Below are 13,621 nucleotides of genomic sequence, written 5' to 3' on the forward strand. Positions count from 1 at the left end.
TCCTTTCTCTTTTCTTTTTGATAAGTCTGGCCAGGGTTTTGTCAATCTTATTATCCATTCAAAAAACAAGCTCCTAGTTTCATTGATCTGTTCTACTGTTCTTTTGGTTTCTATTTCATTGATTTCTGCTCTAATCTTTATTAATTCTCTTCTCCTGCTGGGTTTAGGCTCTATTTGTCATTCTTTCTCCAGCTCCTTTAGGTGAAGGGTTAGGTTGTGTATTTGAGACCCTTCTTGTTGTTTTGAGAAAGGCTTGTAATGTTATATACTTCCCTCTTAGGACTGTCTTTGCTTCATCCCAAAGGTTTGAACGGTTGTGTTTTCATTTTCATTTGTTTCCATGAATTTTTTAAATTATTCTTTAATTTCCTGATTGACCCATTCATTGTTTAGTGAGATGCTCTATAGCCTTCATGGAGTTGAGTTCTTTCCAAATTTCCTCTTGTGATTGAGTTCCAGTTTCAAAGCATTGTGGTCTGAAAATATACAGGGAATTATCCCAATCTTTTGGTACTGGTTGAGACATGATTTGTGACCCAGTACATGATCTATTCTGGAGAACGTTCCATGTGCACTCCAGAAGAATGTGTATTTTGTTGCTTTAGGATGGAATGCTCTGAATATATCTTTGAAGTCCATCTGGTACGGTGTGTCATTCGGAGCCCTTGCTTCCTTGTTGATCTTCTGCTTAGATGATCTGTCCGTTGCTGTGAATGAGGTGTTAAAGTCCCATACTATTATTGTGTTATTATCAATGTGTTTCTTTAATTTTGTTATTAATTGGTTTATATAATTGGCTGCTCCCATGTTAGGAGCATAAATATTTATAATTGTTAGATCTTCTTTTTGGAAAGACCCTTTAAGTATGATATAGTGTCCTTCCTCATCTCTTATTACAGTCTTTGGTTTAACATCTAATTTGTGTGATATAAGGATTGACACCCCAGTTTTCTTTTGGTGTCCATTAGCATGATAAATGGTTCTCCACCCCCTCACTTTAAATCTGGAGGTGTCTTTGGGTCTAAAATGAATCTCTTGCCAACAGCATATTGATGGGTCTTCCTTTTTTATCCAACCTGATACCCTGTGTCTTTTGATTGGAGATTTTAGCCCATTTACATTCAGAGTAACTATTGAAAGATATGAATTTAATGCTATTGTATTACCTGTAAAGTCACTGTTTCTGTTTATTGTTTCTGTTCCTTTCTGGTCTGTGTTACTTTTGGGCTCTGTCTTCGCTTAAAAGATCCCTTTTAATATTTCTTGCCGGGCTGGTTTAGTGATCATAATTTCTTTTAGTTTCTGTTTGTCCTGGAAGGTTTTTATCTCTCCTATTTTGAATGACATCCTAGCTGGGTAAAGTATTTTGGCTGCACATTTTTCTCATTTAGCATCTGAATATATCATTCCAGTCCTTTCTGGCCTGCCAGGTCTCTGTGGCTAGGTCTTCTGCCAGTTTAATGTTTCTACCATCGTAGGTTATGGACCTCTTGTCCTGAATTGCTTTCAGGATTTTCTCTTTGTCTCTGAGATTTGCAAGTTTCACCATTATATGATGGGCTGTTGACCTATTTTTATTGATTTTGAGGGGGGTTCTCTGTGCCTCCTGGACTTGAATGCCTGTTTCCTTCTCCAGATTAGGGATGTTCTGTGTTATAATTTGTTCCAATATACCTTCTCCCCTCTTTCTCTTTTCTCTTCTTCTGGGATTCCAAATATTCCAATATTGTTTCACTTTATGGTATCACTTATCTCTTCAATTCTCCCCTTGTGATCCAGTAGTTGCTTATCTCTCTTTTTCTCAGTTTCTTTATTCTCCATCATTTGGTCTTTTATATCATTAATTCTTTCTTCTGCCTCATTTATCCTAGCAGTTAGAGCCTCCATTTTTTTTATTGCATCTCATTAATAGCCTTTTTGATTTCAACTTGATTAGGTTTTAGTTCTTTTATTTCTCCAGAAAGGGATTCTTTAGTGTCTTCTATGCTTTTTTCAAGTCCAGCTAGTATCTTTATAATTGTTATTTTGAACTCCAGTTCTGACACCTTACTCATATCCATACTGGTTAGGTCCCTGGCAGTCAGTACTACCTCTTGTTCTCTTTTTTGAGGTGAGTTTTTCTGTCTTGTCATTCTGTCTGGAGAAGAATAGATGAAAAAGAGAACAAAACACTAAAAGGATAACAATGACCCCAGAGAAATATAACTAAAGAAATCAGAAGAGACCCGAAACTGAAAAAAAATTCTTTTTAAAGTTAGAATATAATCAGACAGGTGAACAGAACAGAGCAATGCACTTGATTCTGTGTGTATTTTGGTCTGTTTGTTAGAAAATTAGATCCCAAAATTGTAAAGATAGAAAAACATATATGTACAAAAATAAAATTAAATACAATGAAAGGATAGAATGTAACTATAAAAGTGAAAATTAAAAGACAGGAAGAAAGAAAGAAAGAAAGAAAGAAAGAAAGAAAGAAAGAAAGAAAGAAAGAAAGAAAGAAAGAAAGAAAGAAAGAAAGAAAGAAAGAAAGAAAGAAAGAAAGAAAGAAAGAAAGAGAAAGAAAGAAAAGGAATATAAAGAGATAGGTGAACAGAACAGAACAATACACTATATCCTGAGTGTATTGTGGTCTGTTTATTAGAAGAAACTGCATCTCAAATTTGTAAAGAAAGAAAAACTTACATATATACAAAAATAAAATTAAATATTGAAAGGATAGATTGTAATTGTAAAGATGAAAATTTAAAAAGACTTTAACAACAAAAAAAAAGAAGAAAAAAAGAGAAAATATGATCAGACAAGTAAAGAGAAGAGAGCCATACACTAGATTCTGTTTGTTAGAAGAAATTGCATCCCAAAATTATAAAGAAAGAAAAACTCATACATACACAAAAATAAAATTAAATAGAAAGGATAGAATGTAACTGTAAAAATGAAAATTAAGAGATTTTTAAAAAAGAGCTGATGAAATAAGAAAATGGTTGAAAAAGGAAAGAGAAAAAAATAATTAAAATTGAAAGACTAAAGAATCGTGGGGAAAAAAACATGAATTCTATATACTATTTTTCCCTATTGCTGGAGTTTTGCAGTTGTCTATGATTGGTAAACTTGGTCTTAGCTGGATGTTCTTGCTGATCTTCTGGGGGAGGGGCCTGTTGCATTGATTCTCAAGTGTCTTTACCTGGATGGAATTGCACCACCTTTGCCAGGAGGCCAGGCTAAGTAAGCGGCTCTGGATTGCTCTTTGTTCCCTGAAGGCTTTTGGTGCCACTTTAGAGGATGAGAATGAAAATGGTGGCCTCCCAATCTCCAGACCCAGAGCCCAGAGCTTGGGGCCCCACTCCTCAATGCACCCACAGAGAAAAGCAGTCAGTCACTCCTGTCTCCTTTGCCTCCGTCCACACTCTGCATTCACCCAACCTGTGATGAGGCATTTCTATCTCAGGCACACAACTGCATTTCAAGTCTCCAAACCCTGCAGACTCCTGAGGTGCACACCCACACCTCTCCTCCCAGGAGAACTGCTGTTCTGCTGCTCCCTGGGCCCCTGCTTGGAAAGCAGTCACCCAACTGTGCCCTAATTTGCATTATATGGCAACCCTAAGCTGAGATCCCACTCCTGGGCTTGCTGATTGCAGCCAGCTTTCCTGCTTCAATGCCTGGGAACTCTGCCTCAGGGATCCTGAGACCACACCATCCCACCTAGGATTATGCCTGCTTTGCCACCTGAGCACCTTTCAGGCAGGGACGTCCCTCATCAGAGCAGACTTCTAAAAGTTCTGATTTTGTGCTCTGCTGCTCTATCACTTTCTGGTGCCAGCTTTTGGAGGCTCCCTCTCCCCATGGTTTATCTTCTGATGATATATCACCTTGAATTCACTTCTCCACGCTTCTTACCTTGGGCGCTTATCTATTTGTAGAATTGCAGCAATTCTTTTCTTAGATCTCCAGTTGAGTTCACGGGTGTCAAAATGATTTGACAACTATCTAGCTGAATTCCTGAGACCAGACAAAACTAAGGTCTCCTACTCCTCTGCCATCTTGGACTATGCTGGTGCACATTTTAGACTGGTGATGGAAAGGTGAGGTAGGGCCTGTTTGATAACTTCTATTTTCTCAATTAAGTATGAGGAAGGTGAAGTGCTTGGACTGGGGGAAAAGGGTATGAAAGATTTAAGGAAAGAGAAGATACAAAATCTTCATTTAGGATAGTGGAGACTAGAACTTGTGAAAAATGTCTGATTTAAACATTCGTCTCCCAGGGGGAAAATGAACAAATCTGTTGTTGTGTTTTTTAAAAGATTTTATTTATTTATTGAAAAAGAGAGTGAGGGAGAGGGGGAATGAGCAGAGGGAGAGGAGAAGCAGACTCCCCTGCTGAGCAGGGAGCCTGATGCAGGACTCAATCCAGGACTCCGGGATCATGACCTGAGCTGAAAGCAGTCGCTTAACTAACTGAGCCACCCAGACACCCCAAGAAAGTCTGTTTTAAGCAGACTTCCCACAGGGAGCCAGTATTGGGGGATTTATCAAGCACCATGTCTTCAAATATAGGCCATGGTGCTTCAGCTCTCACTCACCATTATCTCCTACTCTGATTCAGATCCCTAAAAGTTTCTTTTATCTTGCTCTACAGCTCATTTGTGAGGCATTTAAAAACATTTTTCAAATTATATTTTGTTTTGCATTTCCATTTGTTTGTGTAGGAGGAAAATTTTCCCAGTGTTTTCAAGGGAAATAGAAATAGAACTTCTATGAATTTCAGTTTCATCATTTATAAAGTGCTATCCACTTGTGGATATCTACTTGTGGAACTGTGGTTAAAAATTACACATTATATGTATAAAATGCAGGCCCATAATTGGTAATTAAAAAATGATTGTTGTAATTATTATCACTATTAAATATTTTGTCCATAGAATAAAATTTTTTTCCTAAATAAGGTTAGCTTCTGAGGTTGTATTTAAAAAAAAAACTACCTTTTTTTAAAATCTTTAATGTGACACAAGGTTTCTAAGTTTCTTATAAGATATATATATATATATATATATATATAATGTAAGATATCTTACTGAATGACTTTTTTTTGTATTTTGGGTTATGTAATGTTTTTAGGGCCTTGATAATGTAGTACTTGAGAAAAAATAGATTTCAAATAGCAAACTTATTTCCTCATGAGACTTTATTCTTATCACACAAGCAAAATTATGATTGATAATGTAATTTGAAAAGTCCAAATAATACCACTGAGGAAAAAACAAGGAGTAAGAAAGCCAACACATAACCTGAAAGGAATTTTTAAAAACTGTCACAATATTATTCATAGCCTCTTTGTCTACTAACATGTTGCTAAAGACTACAATATTTTGTAGTAAAGCCTTCTATTCATTTAAGTAATGCTAATCAAATAATTTTAGCATCAATCTTTTTTTCTCACAAATTAAAATAGCCATGGCCATACTTGGTGTTCTCTAAAGGAATATGGATACTACCAAAATCAATATTCAACTTGTAAAGGAGAAATATGAAATGTTGACATAATGACTGTTTATTCAGTATCTTCTTCCATGTTGGTCTGATCTAGGGCATGTGTCTCTCTTTCAGGTAGTAACCCATATTCATTTAGGAAAGACTCCACATCCCCAGCAAAAAATTCTTCGGCAAACTGTTCTGTAACACTAATAAAATTGCTTATGAGTTCCCCACCTTTGTAGACGAGCAGTGTGGGGAGTACATCTGAGGAAAAGCGGTCCCCCGCACCTGTATTAGAAGCTTTTATTTTACAAAACTTGACTATAGGGTATTCAGCTGCAAGGCATGTAAAGCTACTGTTTAGAGCATCACAACCCTTAATGCCATCTTCATAAATATGAACAACAATTGTGGTGATTTTCTGCTCCTTTTCAATGGTTTCCAGGAATTGCTCCCCAGTTTCCAGCTCATACACAAACCCATATCTAGGCCCAAAACTCAGCTTCTGGTGCATATCCTGCATGCATTGTCTACGGTATTTACGAAGGGAATTTTCATCTTCTTTATCTTGGTGAATTAATTCATATTCTTGAATGCTCATCTAGAAATAAACAAAAGAAATGGTAGCGATAATTTGGTCAGAAATTTATATTTTTTTAAAAATTTTTTTAAAGATTTTATTTATTTATTTGAGAGAGGGAGCACACACATGCACAAGCAGGGAGGAGGGGCAGAGGGAGAGGGAGAAGCAGGTTTTCCACTGAGCAGGAGTCCTATGCAGGACTCCATCCCAGGACCCTGGGATGATGACCTGAGCTGAAGGCAGATGCTTAACCACCTGAGCCACCTAGGCACCCCCAGTAATTTATAATCTTTAGACATACCAAACCTATTGTCAACTCAAAAAGTTTGCATTTACTGTTTTCTCCCCACCATCCTACATCACTCCTGATGTGAAGGCCTTTTCCTTCTTCACCACATTCAAGCCTTTGTTCAAGTGTTACCTTCTTCAATTATACTACCTAAAAGAATCCCCATACCATGCTTTCTATTCCTTATATTGGTTTATTTTTCTTCATAACAACAAACACTACTGACATTGTGTTATATATTTATTTATTTTGTAATAGTTTTTATAACTGATATGCCCCATGGGGCAGGAATTTTGTATCATTCATCTCTCTTCACTATCTGCTGTAGTATCTGGCATAAAATGGGAGCTCAGTAATTATTGCATGATTAAATGCATGCCTAAATATTGTTGAATATAGGTGAGCCACGAGATGGTCACAATCTCAGTAAAAAATGTGCCACTTAGCTACCCATCACATTGGGTGAAAAAAATCCCAGCAGGGTCTACTCTGGAGTGGCTTTCCTAAAAAATAAAAAGGGTATACACACATAATTTAAATGTGTCCCCAATAAATGCCTTTAAATATTAGTGTCTCCTCCACAAAAGTTCTTTAAAAGATTATATCTTTAAAAAGAAAAAAAAAGATTATATCTTATCACTTACTGACTTTTTGGAATATATGAGATAGAATTCAAGCAAGACAGCTTTTACTATTATTTGCTGTTCATAAGATCATTCAGGAGGTTAATGCTGGGTCAGCAGCAACAGCAGCACCTGAGGAATTCTGGGAAAGGCAAATTTTGGAGCACCACTCCAGATCTACTGAATTAGAACTTGTATGTGTGAGGCTGAGTGAGCCATCTTCAAATGAGCCCTTCAGGTGATTGTTAGCTACTGGTTTAGGCTAAAGTTAGAAAAGACTTACTTCCATCTTCCAAGACAGCTACTTTCCACTGCAGCTAGAGTATAAAAGTACCTACAGAGCCTTTTTTAATAGCTACACCATTATTAACTTATTCCATAGAATGCTAAACACTCTCCTCCTCCACCAAAATACATATATACGTATGTATGTATATATACATGTGTATGTACATATATATGAAGGAACAATGTGGGACATAGTATGATTGAGAGACGTGGAGCCACCCAGAATCCCAGAAGTTGGATTCGCTGCTGCTTTGCCATCAAGTAGCCTCTCAAACAGCAACTGCTAATAATTTTTAAAGTGGAGGAGAATTAAGAAGGCAAGAAACTAGTACTTATGGAAAATCTATTATGTCTTAGGCACTTTGCATAGATTATTTTACTGAATCCTCACAATAAACCTATGAGGTAGGTATTATTACTCTCATTTTATAGATGATACTAAGATTCAGGTTAAGTAGAAATATCTGGTGCTTTCATTTATTTTATTTGTTTTGCATATATTTGTTATATTTGTTTTTCTAATGTCTTCATTCTTTTTCCTGTCATATTACTTTTTTGCTTTAAGATAATTTCAATTTTATTTGTTTTAACCCTAAAAAATGTTAAATGTTTTCTATAATTTTTAAGTTGCTAGCATAGTTCTGTTAACAGACTGAACCATACAAATATTGTATCAATATTATATTATTGATTTACATATGCATTTGTGAGAATTTGTTCCATTCATATATTCAGGCATTTAGGCATTCAGATACACTTCTCAAGCTTAACCTGTGCAACACCTTTAATAATCATAATGTCTCTCATTTGTATGGCAGTTTACATGTTTCAAACATTTTTACATTTATTTTCTCTTCACATCTCTTTAAAACAAAGAGAGGATGTGTTGTTGCAATTCTTCAGGTGGGAAAACTTAATTGTCTCATCTATATCACATAGTGTCTCAGTGAAGGAACCCAAATCTGGAAACAAGATCTTAGACTTGACGTTTCTGATGTAGTCTGTCTGTCGAGAATCAATATACAACTCATATGCATTGGTTTGGAGATAAATAACCCACTAAAGTGATTTACTCCACAATGGAAGTCACTTAATGGGTTTTAAATTAATATGATTGTTGTTGTTATTATTGTTATATAAATAATGCATGCTAATTATAAAGATTCAAAAATGAGTTAAAAGCTAAAGGGAGAAAGTAATAAATAGTGAAATTTCACCACTCTAATACTCTGAGATAATCTCCATTAACATATTTTGACATAGCACATGGACATATGCATTATATAACAAGTAAATAAGTGACTTTTTTTAAAATTCTGCTTTAAAAAAATCATGATACCTTTAAAAATATGTGGCTTATTCTACTTACCTTCTTTTTCCTATTTGGAAAAAGGAAATTGAGATCTCTCAATCAATCCCACCCTTCTAAATAACAAATATTGTGAAGTTGGTGAGTGTCTTTCCAAACTTCTACATATTGTTCATATAATTATATAAGTGTAAAAACATATACAGTGATGTGTATTTTTTTTCCCTTTGCTCTAGAGAATGGGGTCATCATATAACTTAAAATACTCCGTATCTTGCTTTCTCACTTTACGGAACTGCCCTTAAGTCAGCTCATGTATTTATAACTCATTCTTTTAATAGCTGCTATACATTTTTTAATATGGAATACCTTCACAGGTATTTACTTCATTTCCTGGGGGTTTTTTTTTGCCAACATAAACAATATTATAATAAATATTTTTGAAATATATATATTTTATATCTCTAAAGTGATTCTTTAGAGTCCTGTAGACTAAAAACACATTGTAAGTTATTTACTATTGATTTTTTCCTTACCTTTCTGCTGAATCTTTCTTTTGAGTCTTTGTCATCTCTACTCTGAGGAGAAGACATCTGTCTGAGAATCTCCTTCTTTCTAGGTGGAACTGAATCATCATCTTCACTCTCTAATTTAAACTTTCTCCAATCATTTATTACTCCTTTGGGTCCTGGAATAAAAGAAAAAACAAATCATTTCCCTCTCTATTTTCAAAACAACTATTTATACAATTGAGGTTTGCATAAGTATCATTGCTGGAATAGACTTGCCATCTCTGTATCATAAAAAAAATCTTGTTTGGGCTAGAAATGTCTGACTGCCCTGCTCATAAAAATATTTTCCCACACTAATCTTGTTAAATGGGTTTTGGCTAAGGATTTCTCTGAAACATCTACATTAATGAAAATACAAATTACAAAGAGGGGAACTAGAATTTTAGAAAAATAGCACTTTTATTAAATAAGAAGGAAGCTTCAGCAATAATCTAGAATTGGTACCACACTATTAACAGGGACACTAGGATTATTGGGGAAACAAATTGAAGTGATATCAAGATCCAGAAAACAACAATATCACATACAAGACAACCAGTTAGAGAAGACCTGACCTCAAATAACAGAACTAAAATGGCTTTAAGAAAATTATTACATAATCATCCAATTCCTTTTAAGAATCTTTGGGATGCCTGGGTGGCTCAGTTGTTAAGCATCTGTCTTTGGCTCAGGTCATGATCCCAAGGTCCTGGGATCCAGTCCCGCGTCAGACTCCCTGCTTGGTGGGAAGCCTGCTTCTCCCTCTCCCACTCCCCCTGCTTGTGTTCCTTCTCTTGCTGTCTCTCTCTGTCAAAAAAAAAAAAAAAAAAGATTCTAAGAACCTTTTACAAATGGAGAGAGGATGGGATTTGCAGATTAGGAAAAACGAATTAAGTCAAGGATGATCCAACTGGAATTCAGATGTTCAGTTGTCCTGATAAATAATAAAAGTGCTTGGAAGGCCTAAATCCTTGGAAATATGGAGTTTTAAATATCCTTCACTAAAGATTAGCCATATCTATACCTTTAATGTTATATGTGTGGATGTATTCTCTTTCTCCCACATATTTCTTAATAATTTCTTAATTTATCTAATATCTAATATATACTTTTTAATATAAATTTACTTATATTAAAATTATATTCATTGTTTTCTGTTTACTTGTATTGTCTTCATCTTCCAGATATGTTTTCTGTTTTTACAAAATATGCATGTGTATTGCATGTGTTTATATGTGTAGAAAAGAGAATCTTTTTTCTCCTGTTTTTTTTACAAGTTTTTTTTTACGCTTTTTCTCACCTTGCTTTTCTTAATTCATAATATATCTCAGAGATTTTTTTCATATACATGCATAAAGAGTTTCTTCCTTTTTAAAAAAAATGGAGGCATGGCATTACATTGTGTAGATATTCATTTACTTAAAAAAATTTCTTGTTGATGTATATTGTTGCTTCCTCATTTTTTCTATAATATATAATCCTGAGTGAAGAACCTTGCACATACATTTTTTTCTATCCATGCAGGTCTGTCTATATGTTATTGTATTAGAATCGCTTGGTCAAAAAGCATATATATTTCTAATTTTGATATTGCTAAACTACTCTTAAGGAGGTTGTACTAGTTTACACTCCTACCAGTAATGTATGAGTATGCCTCTTTTCAAAGTGTCTTATTAAACTTTTTACTTTTACAAACAGTGTGAAAAAAAGGTATCTCACAATAGTACTAACTTCATAAGTGCTATTTTTTTCTGACCTATCTTTTGCTCATTTCTCCATTTGATTGTTGTTGTTTTTCTAATTGATTTGTAGGAACTTTCAGTATTTATTAGGACATTAACCCTTTGTCAATTGAATTGCAGCTGGTTTCCTCCAGTTTGTCAAATGTTTTTTGAAATTTGCTACTGATGACCTATCAACAGACATTTCTTTCCTTCCTTCCCTCCGCCCCTCATTTTTATAGCTGAATTTATCAATCTTTCTCTATGGTTTCTTGGTTCTGTCATACTTAGAAAGGTACTCTTCACACTGTTGTTATAAAATGAATTCCTGGGGCACCTGGGTGGCTCAGTTGGTTAAGCATCAGGTCATGATCTTCAGGTCCTGGAATCAAGCTCAGGTGGGGCTCCCTGCTCAGCGGGAAATCTGCTTGTCCCTCTCCCTCTGCCCCTACCCCTGCTCGTGTTTGTTCTCTCTCTTGAATAGAATAGAATAGAATAGAATAGAATAGAATAGAATAGAATAGATTAGAATAATAAAATGAATTCCCATGCATTTTGTCTAGTACTCATGTGAATTCATTCAACTCTCTGGCTAAATTTAAAGAGTTCATTTTGTATTATTAAAAGAGAGGGGGAAATATTAGTTTAATAAGATTCAATAGAGTTAAAAACCCTAAACTGTTATTTTTATTTATTTTTTTAATGTTATTTATTTTTTAACTAAAGTATAGTTGATATACAATATTATTCTAGTTGCAGGTATACAAAATAAGTGAAGAAGCTTAAGAGGTACAAACTAAACTTTTAAACTGACATACTATTTGATTTTTAAACTCTTAGTAGTGGCATATATACAGTCCCATACAATTTAACAGATTAGGAAAACAGGCTCTGGATGAAATGAATTGCAGTCTTAGGGTTTCTAGAGGAATATTGAAATCCATTTGAGTTAAGAATGGTTTATCATTTATTTTCTTCAGATTCAAAAAATTAAAATTAAAAACTATTTACCTTTTGGTCTACTATTGTTTACAATTTCAAGGAAAGTTCATAGTGGGGGAAATTAGAGAGGAAAGAGCTTAGCTATAGTGTAGAAGAGGGCTTATGATAGTTGGGTATTAAGAATTTCTCAATAATTAGTGTTTTTCTCATTCTTTGACATCTAAATAAAACTACTTTAAGAGTATTTGATTTCACATTACCTTTCCCACTCAAATATTTCTTAGATGATTCCATCAAACCATTCAAAGATATTACTTAAATTTCACACTGAATAATGGCAGTAAGAACATTAGAGATATCCACATTTAATTTTAACTTAATAATTTTTTTTCTTTGGATTTGCTTACCTGTATGTGTGGCCTGTCCTTCAAAGTCTTCCTCCAAACTTTGGCTTTTGGCTTCTTCCATTTTAGGTTTAGATCTGATATAATCTATAGCATAAACGAAGAAGTAATGATGAATGCTAGAATATATATAATTATATCCTATTATTCTCTTGCTGCCAAGTTCCATGCTAGGCTAAGAGTTCTCACTAAATGATGAAATGTTTAGGATGTTTCTGCCTCCTCATAAAAGGATATTACTTTAATGTTTGTGTATACAATATTTTGTATAACATAATTTTAAAAATTAATAATAATTATATACTTACTGTTAATACTTACTTTGTACCAGACATTGTTCCAATTACTTTATGTGTCAAAAATCATTTAATTCTCACATAGCCATATTGGCAGGGACAATTGTTAATGCCATTTTACAATTGAGGAAGCTGAAGGACAGAGTTTAAGTTATCTATCCATGATCACATAGTAAGTGGTAGAGCAAGGATTTGAGCCTAGATGAAAGTTAACATACTGTAATAGAGTCATTTTTGTCAGTAAGGTTTGACAAATCCTACTTCTGAATTGGCATTAAAGAATAATGATCTAAGGAACAATGCTATTCAAAAACTAACACCAGAACATCTCTCCATACCATAAAGCAAGTTTTGATGATGTTACCCACCAAGGAAATGATAACAATTAGTAACTATGCCTATAGAATTTTGACTAAAATATGTCACAATATCTACCAAAAGCACATGGAATTTTATTCATAGGAAGTTCCTTGAAGCCATGATATAGAACCTATTTATTCTTCATTCACATAAATCTAACTTGTTTACTTAATTATCTTTCCATCATCTGGAAAACTCTATTATTATACATACTATATACTTGTGATTTTTTTTTTTTAATTTTTAAATTTCCGAGTCAGGGAGGCTATACTAACAGAGATATACCATCTTTTTATTCTTTCTTCCTCTACCTTCTCCCCTTTGCCTCTTTCTTTCAAAGTCAGTTTTAGGTAATGATGTCATCCAACTATGCTTTTAGTCCCATCTTAGTTTTTGATTGATTTGTGCTTGGACTTGGTTTGTCTGGTGATTTCCCAAGGCATGAAATGGTAGACCAGAATTCTCTGTCTTGATTCCTTTTTTGCTTTGACATCTGCTCCCAGCATAATTTTATGGTCTCATAATTTTATTGTTTCCATCATATAGTCTCTACTCAGAATCACTGGTTGTCAAAGATCTTTGGCAATTTGATTTTACCCACTTGAACAAGAAAAGGCTTTTTTGTTTGTTTATTATGTTATGTTAATCACCATATATTACATCATTAGTTTTTGATGTAGTGTTCCATGATTCATTGTTTGCATATAATATCCAGTGCTCCATTCAGTATGTGCCCTCTTTAATACCCATCACCAGGCTAACCCATCTCCCCAGCCCCCTCCC

At 34.3% G+C, this 13,621-nt stretch overlaps 1 protein-coding gene across 1 annotated transcript; it reads right to left on the reverse strand.

Moving 5' to 3' along the window:
* Window positions 1-5,164: 5,164 nt before the first annotated feature.
* On the reverse strand, window positions 5,165-12,859 carry PDC (phosducin). The gene is made up of 4 exons (XM_027612345.1): window positions 12,817-12,859; window positions 12,186-12,269; window positions 9,101-9,252; window positions 5,165-6,073 (listed from the first exon to the last, which is right to left on the reverse strand). The coding sequence occupies exons 2-4, from the start codon at window positions 12,244-12,246 to the stop codon at window positions 5,549-5,551; spliced, it is 738 nt and encodes a 245-aa protein (XP_027468146.1). The 5' UTR covers window positions 12,247-12,269; window positions 12,817-12,859; the 3' UTR covers window positions 5,165-5,548.
* Window positions 12,860-13,621: the final 762 nt, after the last annotated feature.

The sequence above is a fragment of the Zalophus californianus genome, chromosome 10 (assembly GCF_009762305.2).
Source record: "Zalophus californianus isolate mZalCal1 chromosome 10, mZalCal1.pri.v2, whole genome shotgun sequence".
NCBI lineage: Eukaryota > Metazoa > Chordata > Mammalia > Carnivora > Otariidae > Zalophus > Zalophus californianus.

Excerpts from the sequence above, each read along its gene's own strand:
- PDC (XM_027612345.1), bottom strand. The coding sequence starts at position 12,246 with ATGGAAGAAGCCAAAAGCCAAAGTTTGGAGGAAGACTTTGAAGGACAG. Across the intron at positions 9,253-12,185 it reads AGGACAGGCCACACATACAG|GACCCAAAGGAGTAATAAAT; the intron begins GTAAGCAAATCC and ends CTTTTATTCCAG. Across the intron at positions 6,074-9,100 it reads AAGAAAGATTCAGCAGAAAG|ATGAGCATTCAAGAATATGA; the intron begins GTAAGGAAAAAA and ends GTTTATTTCTAG.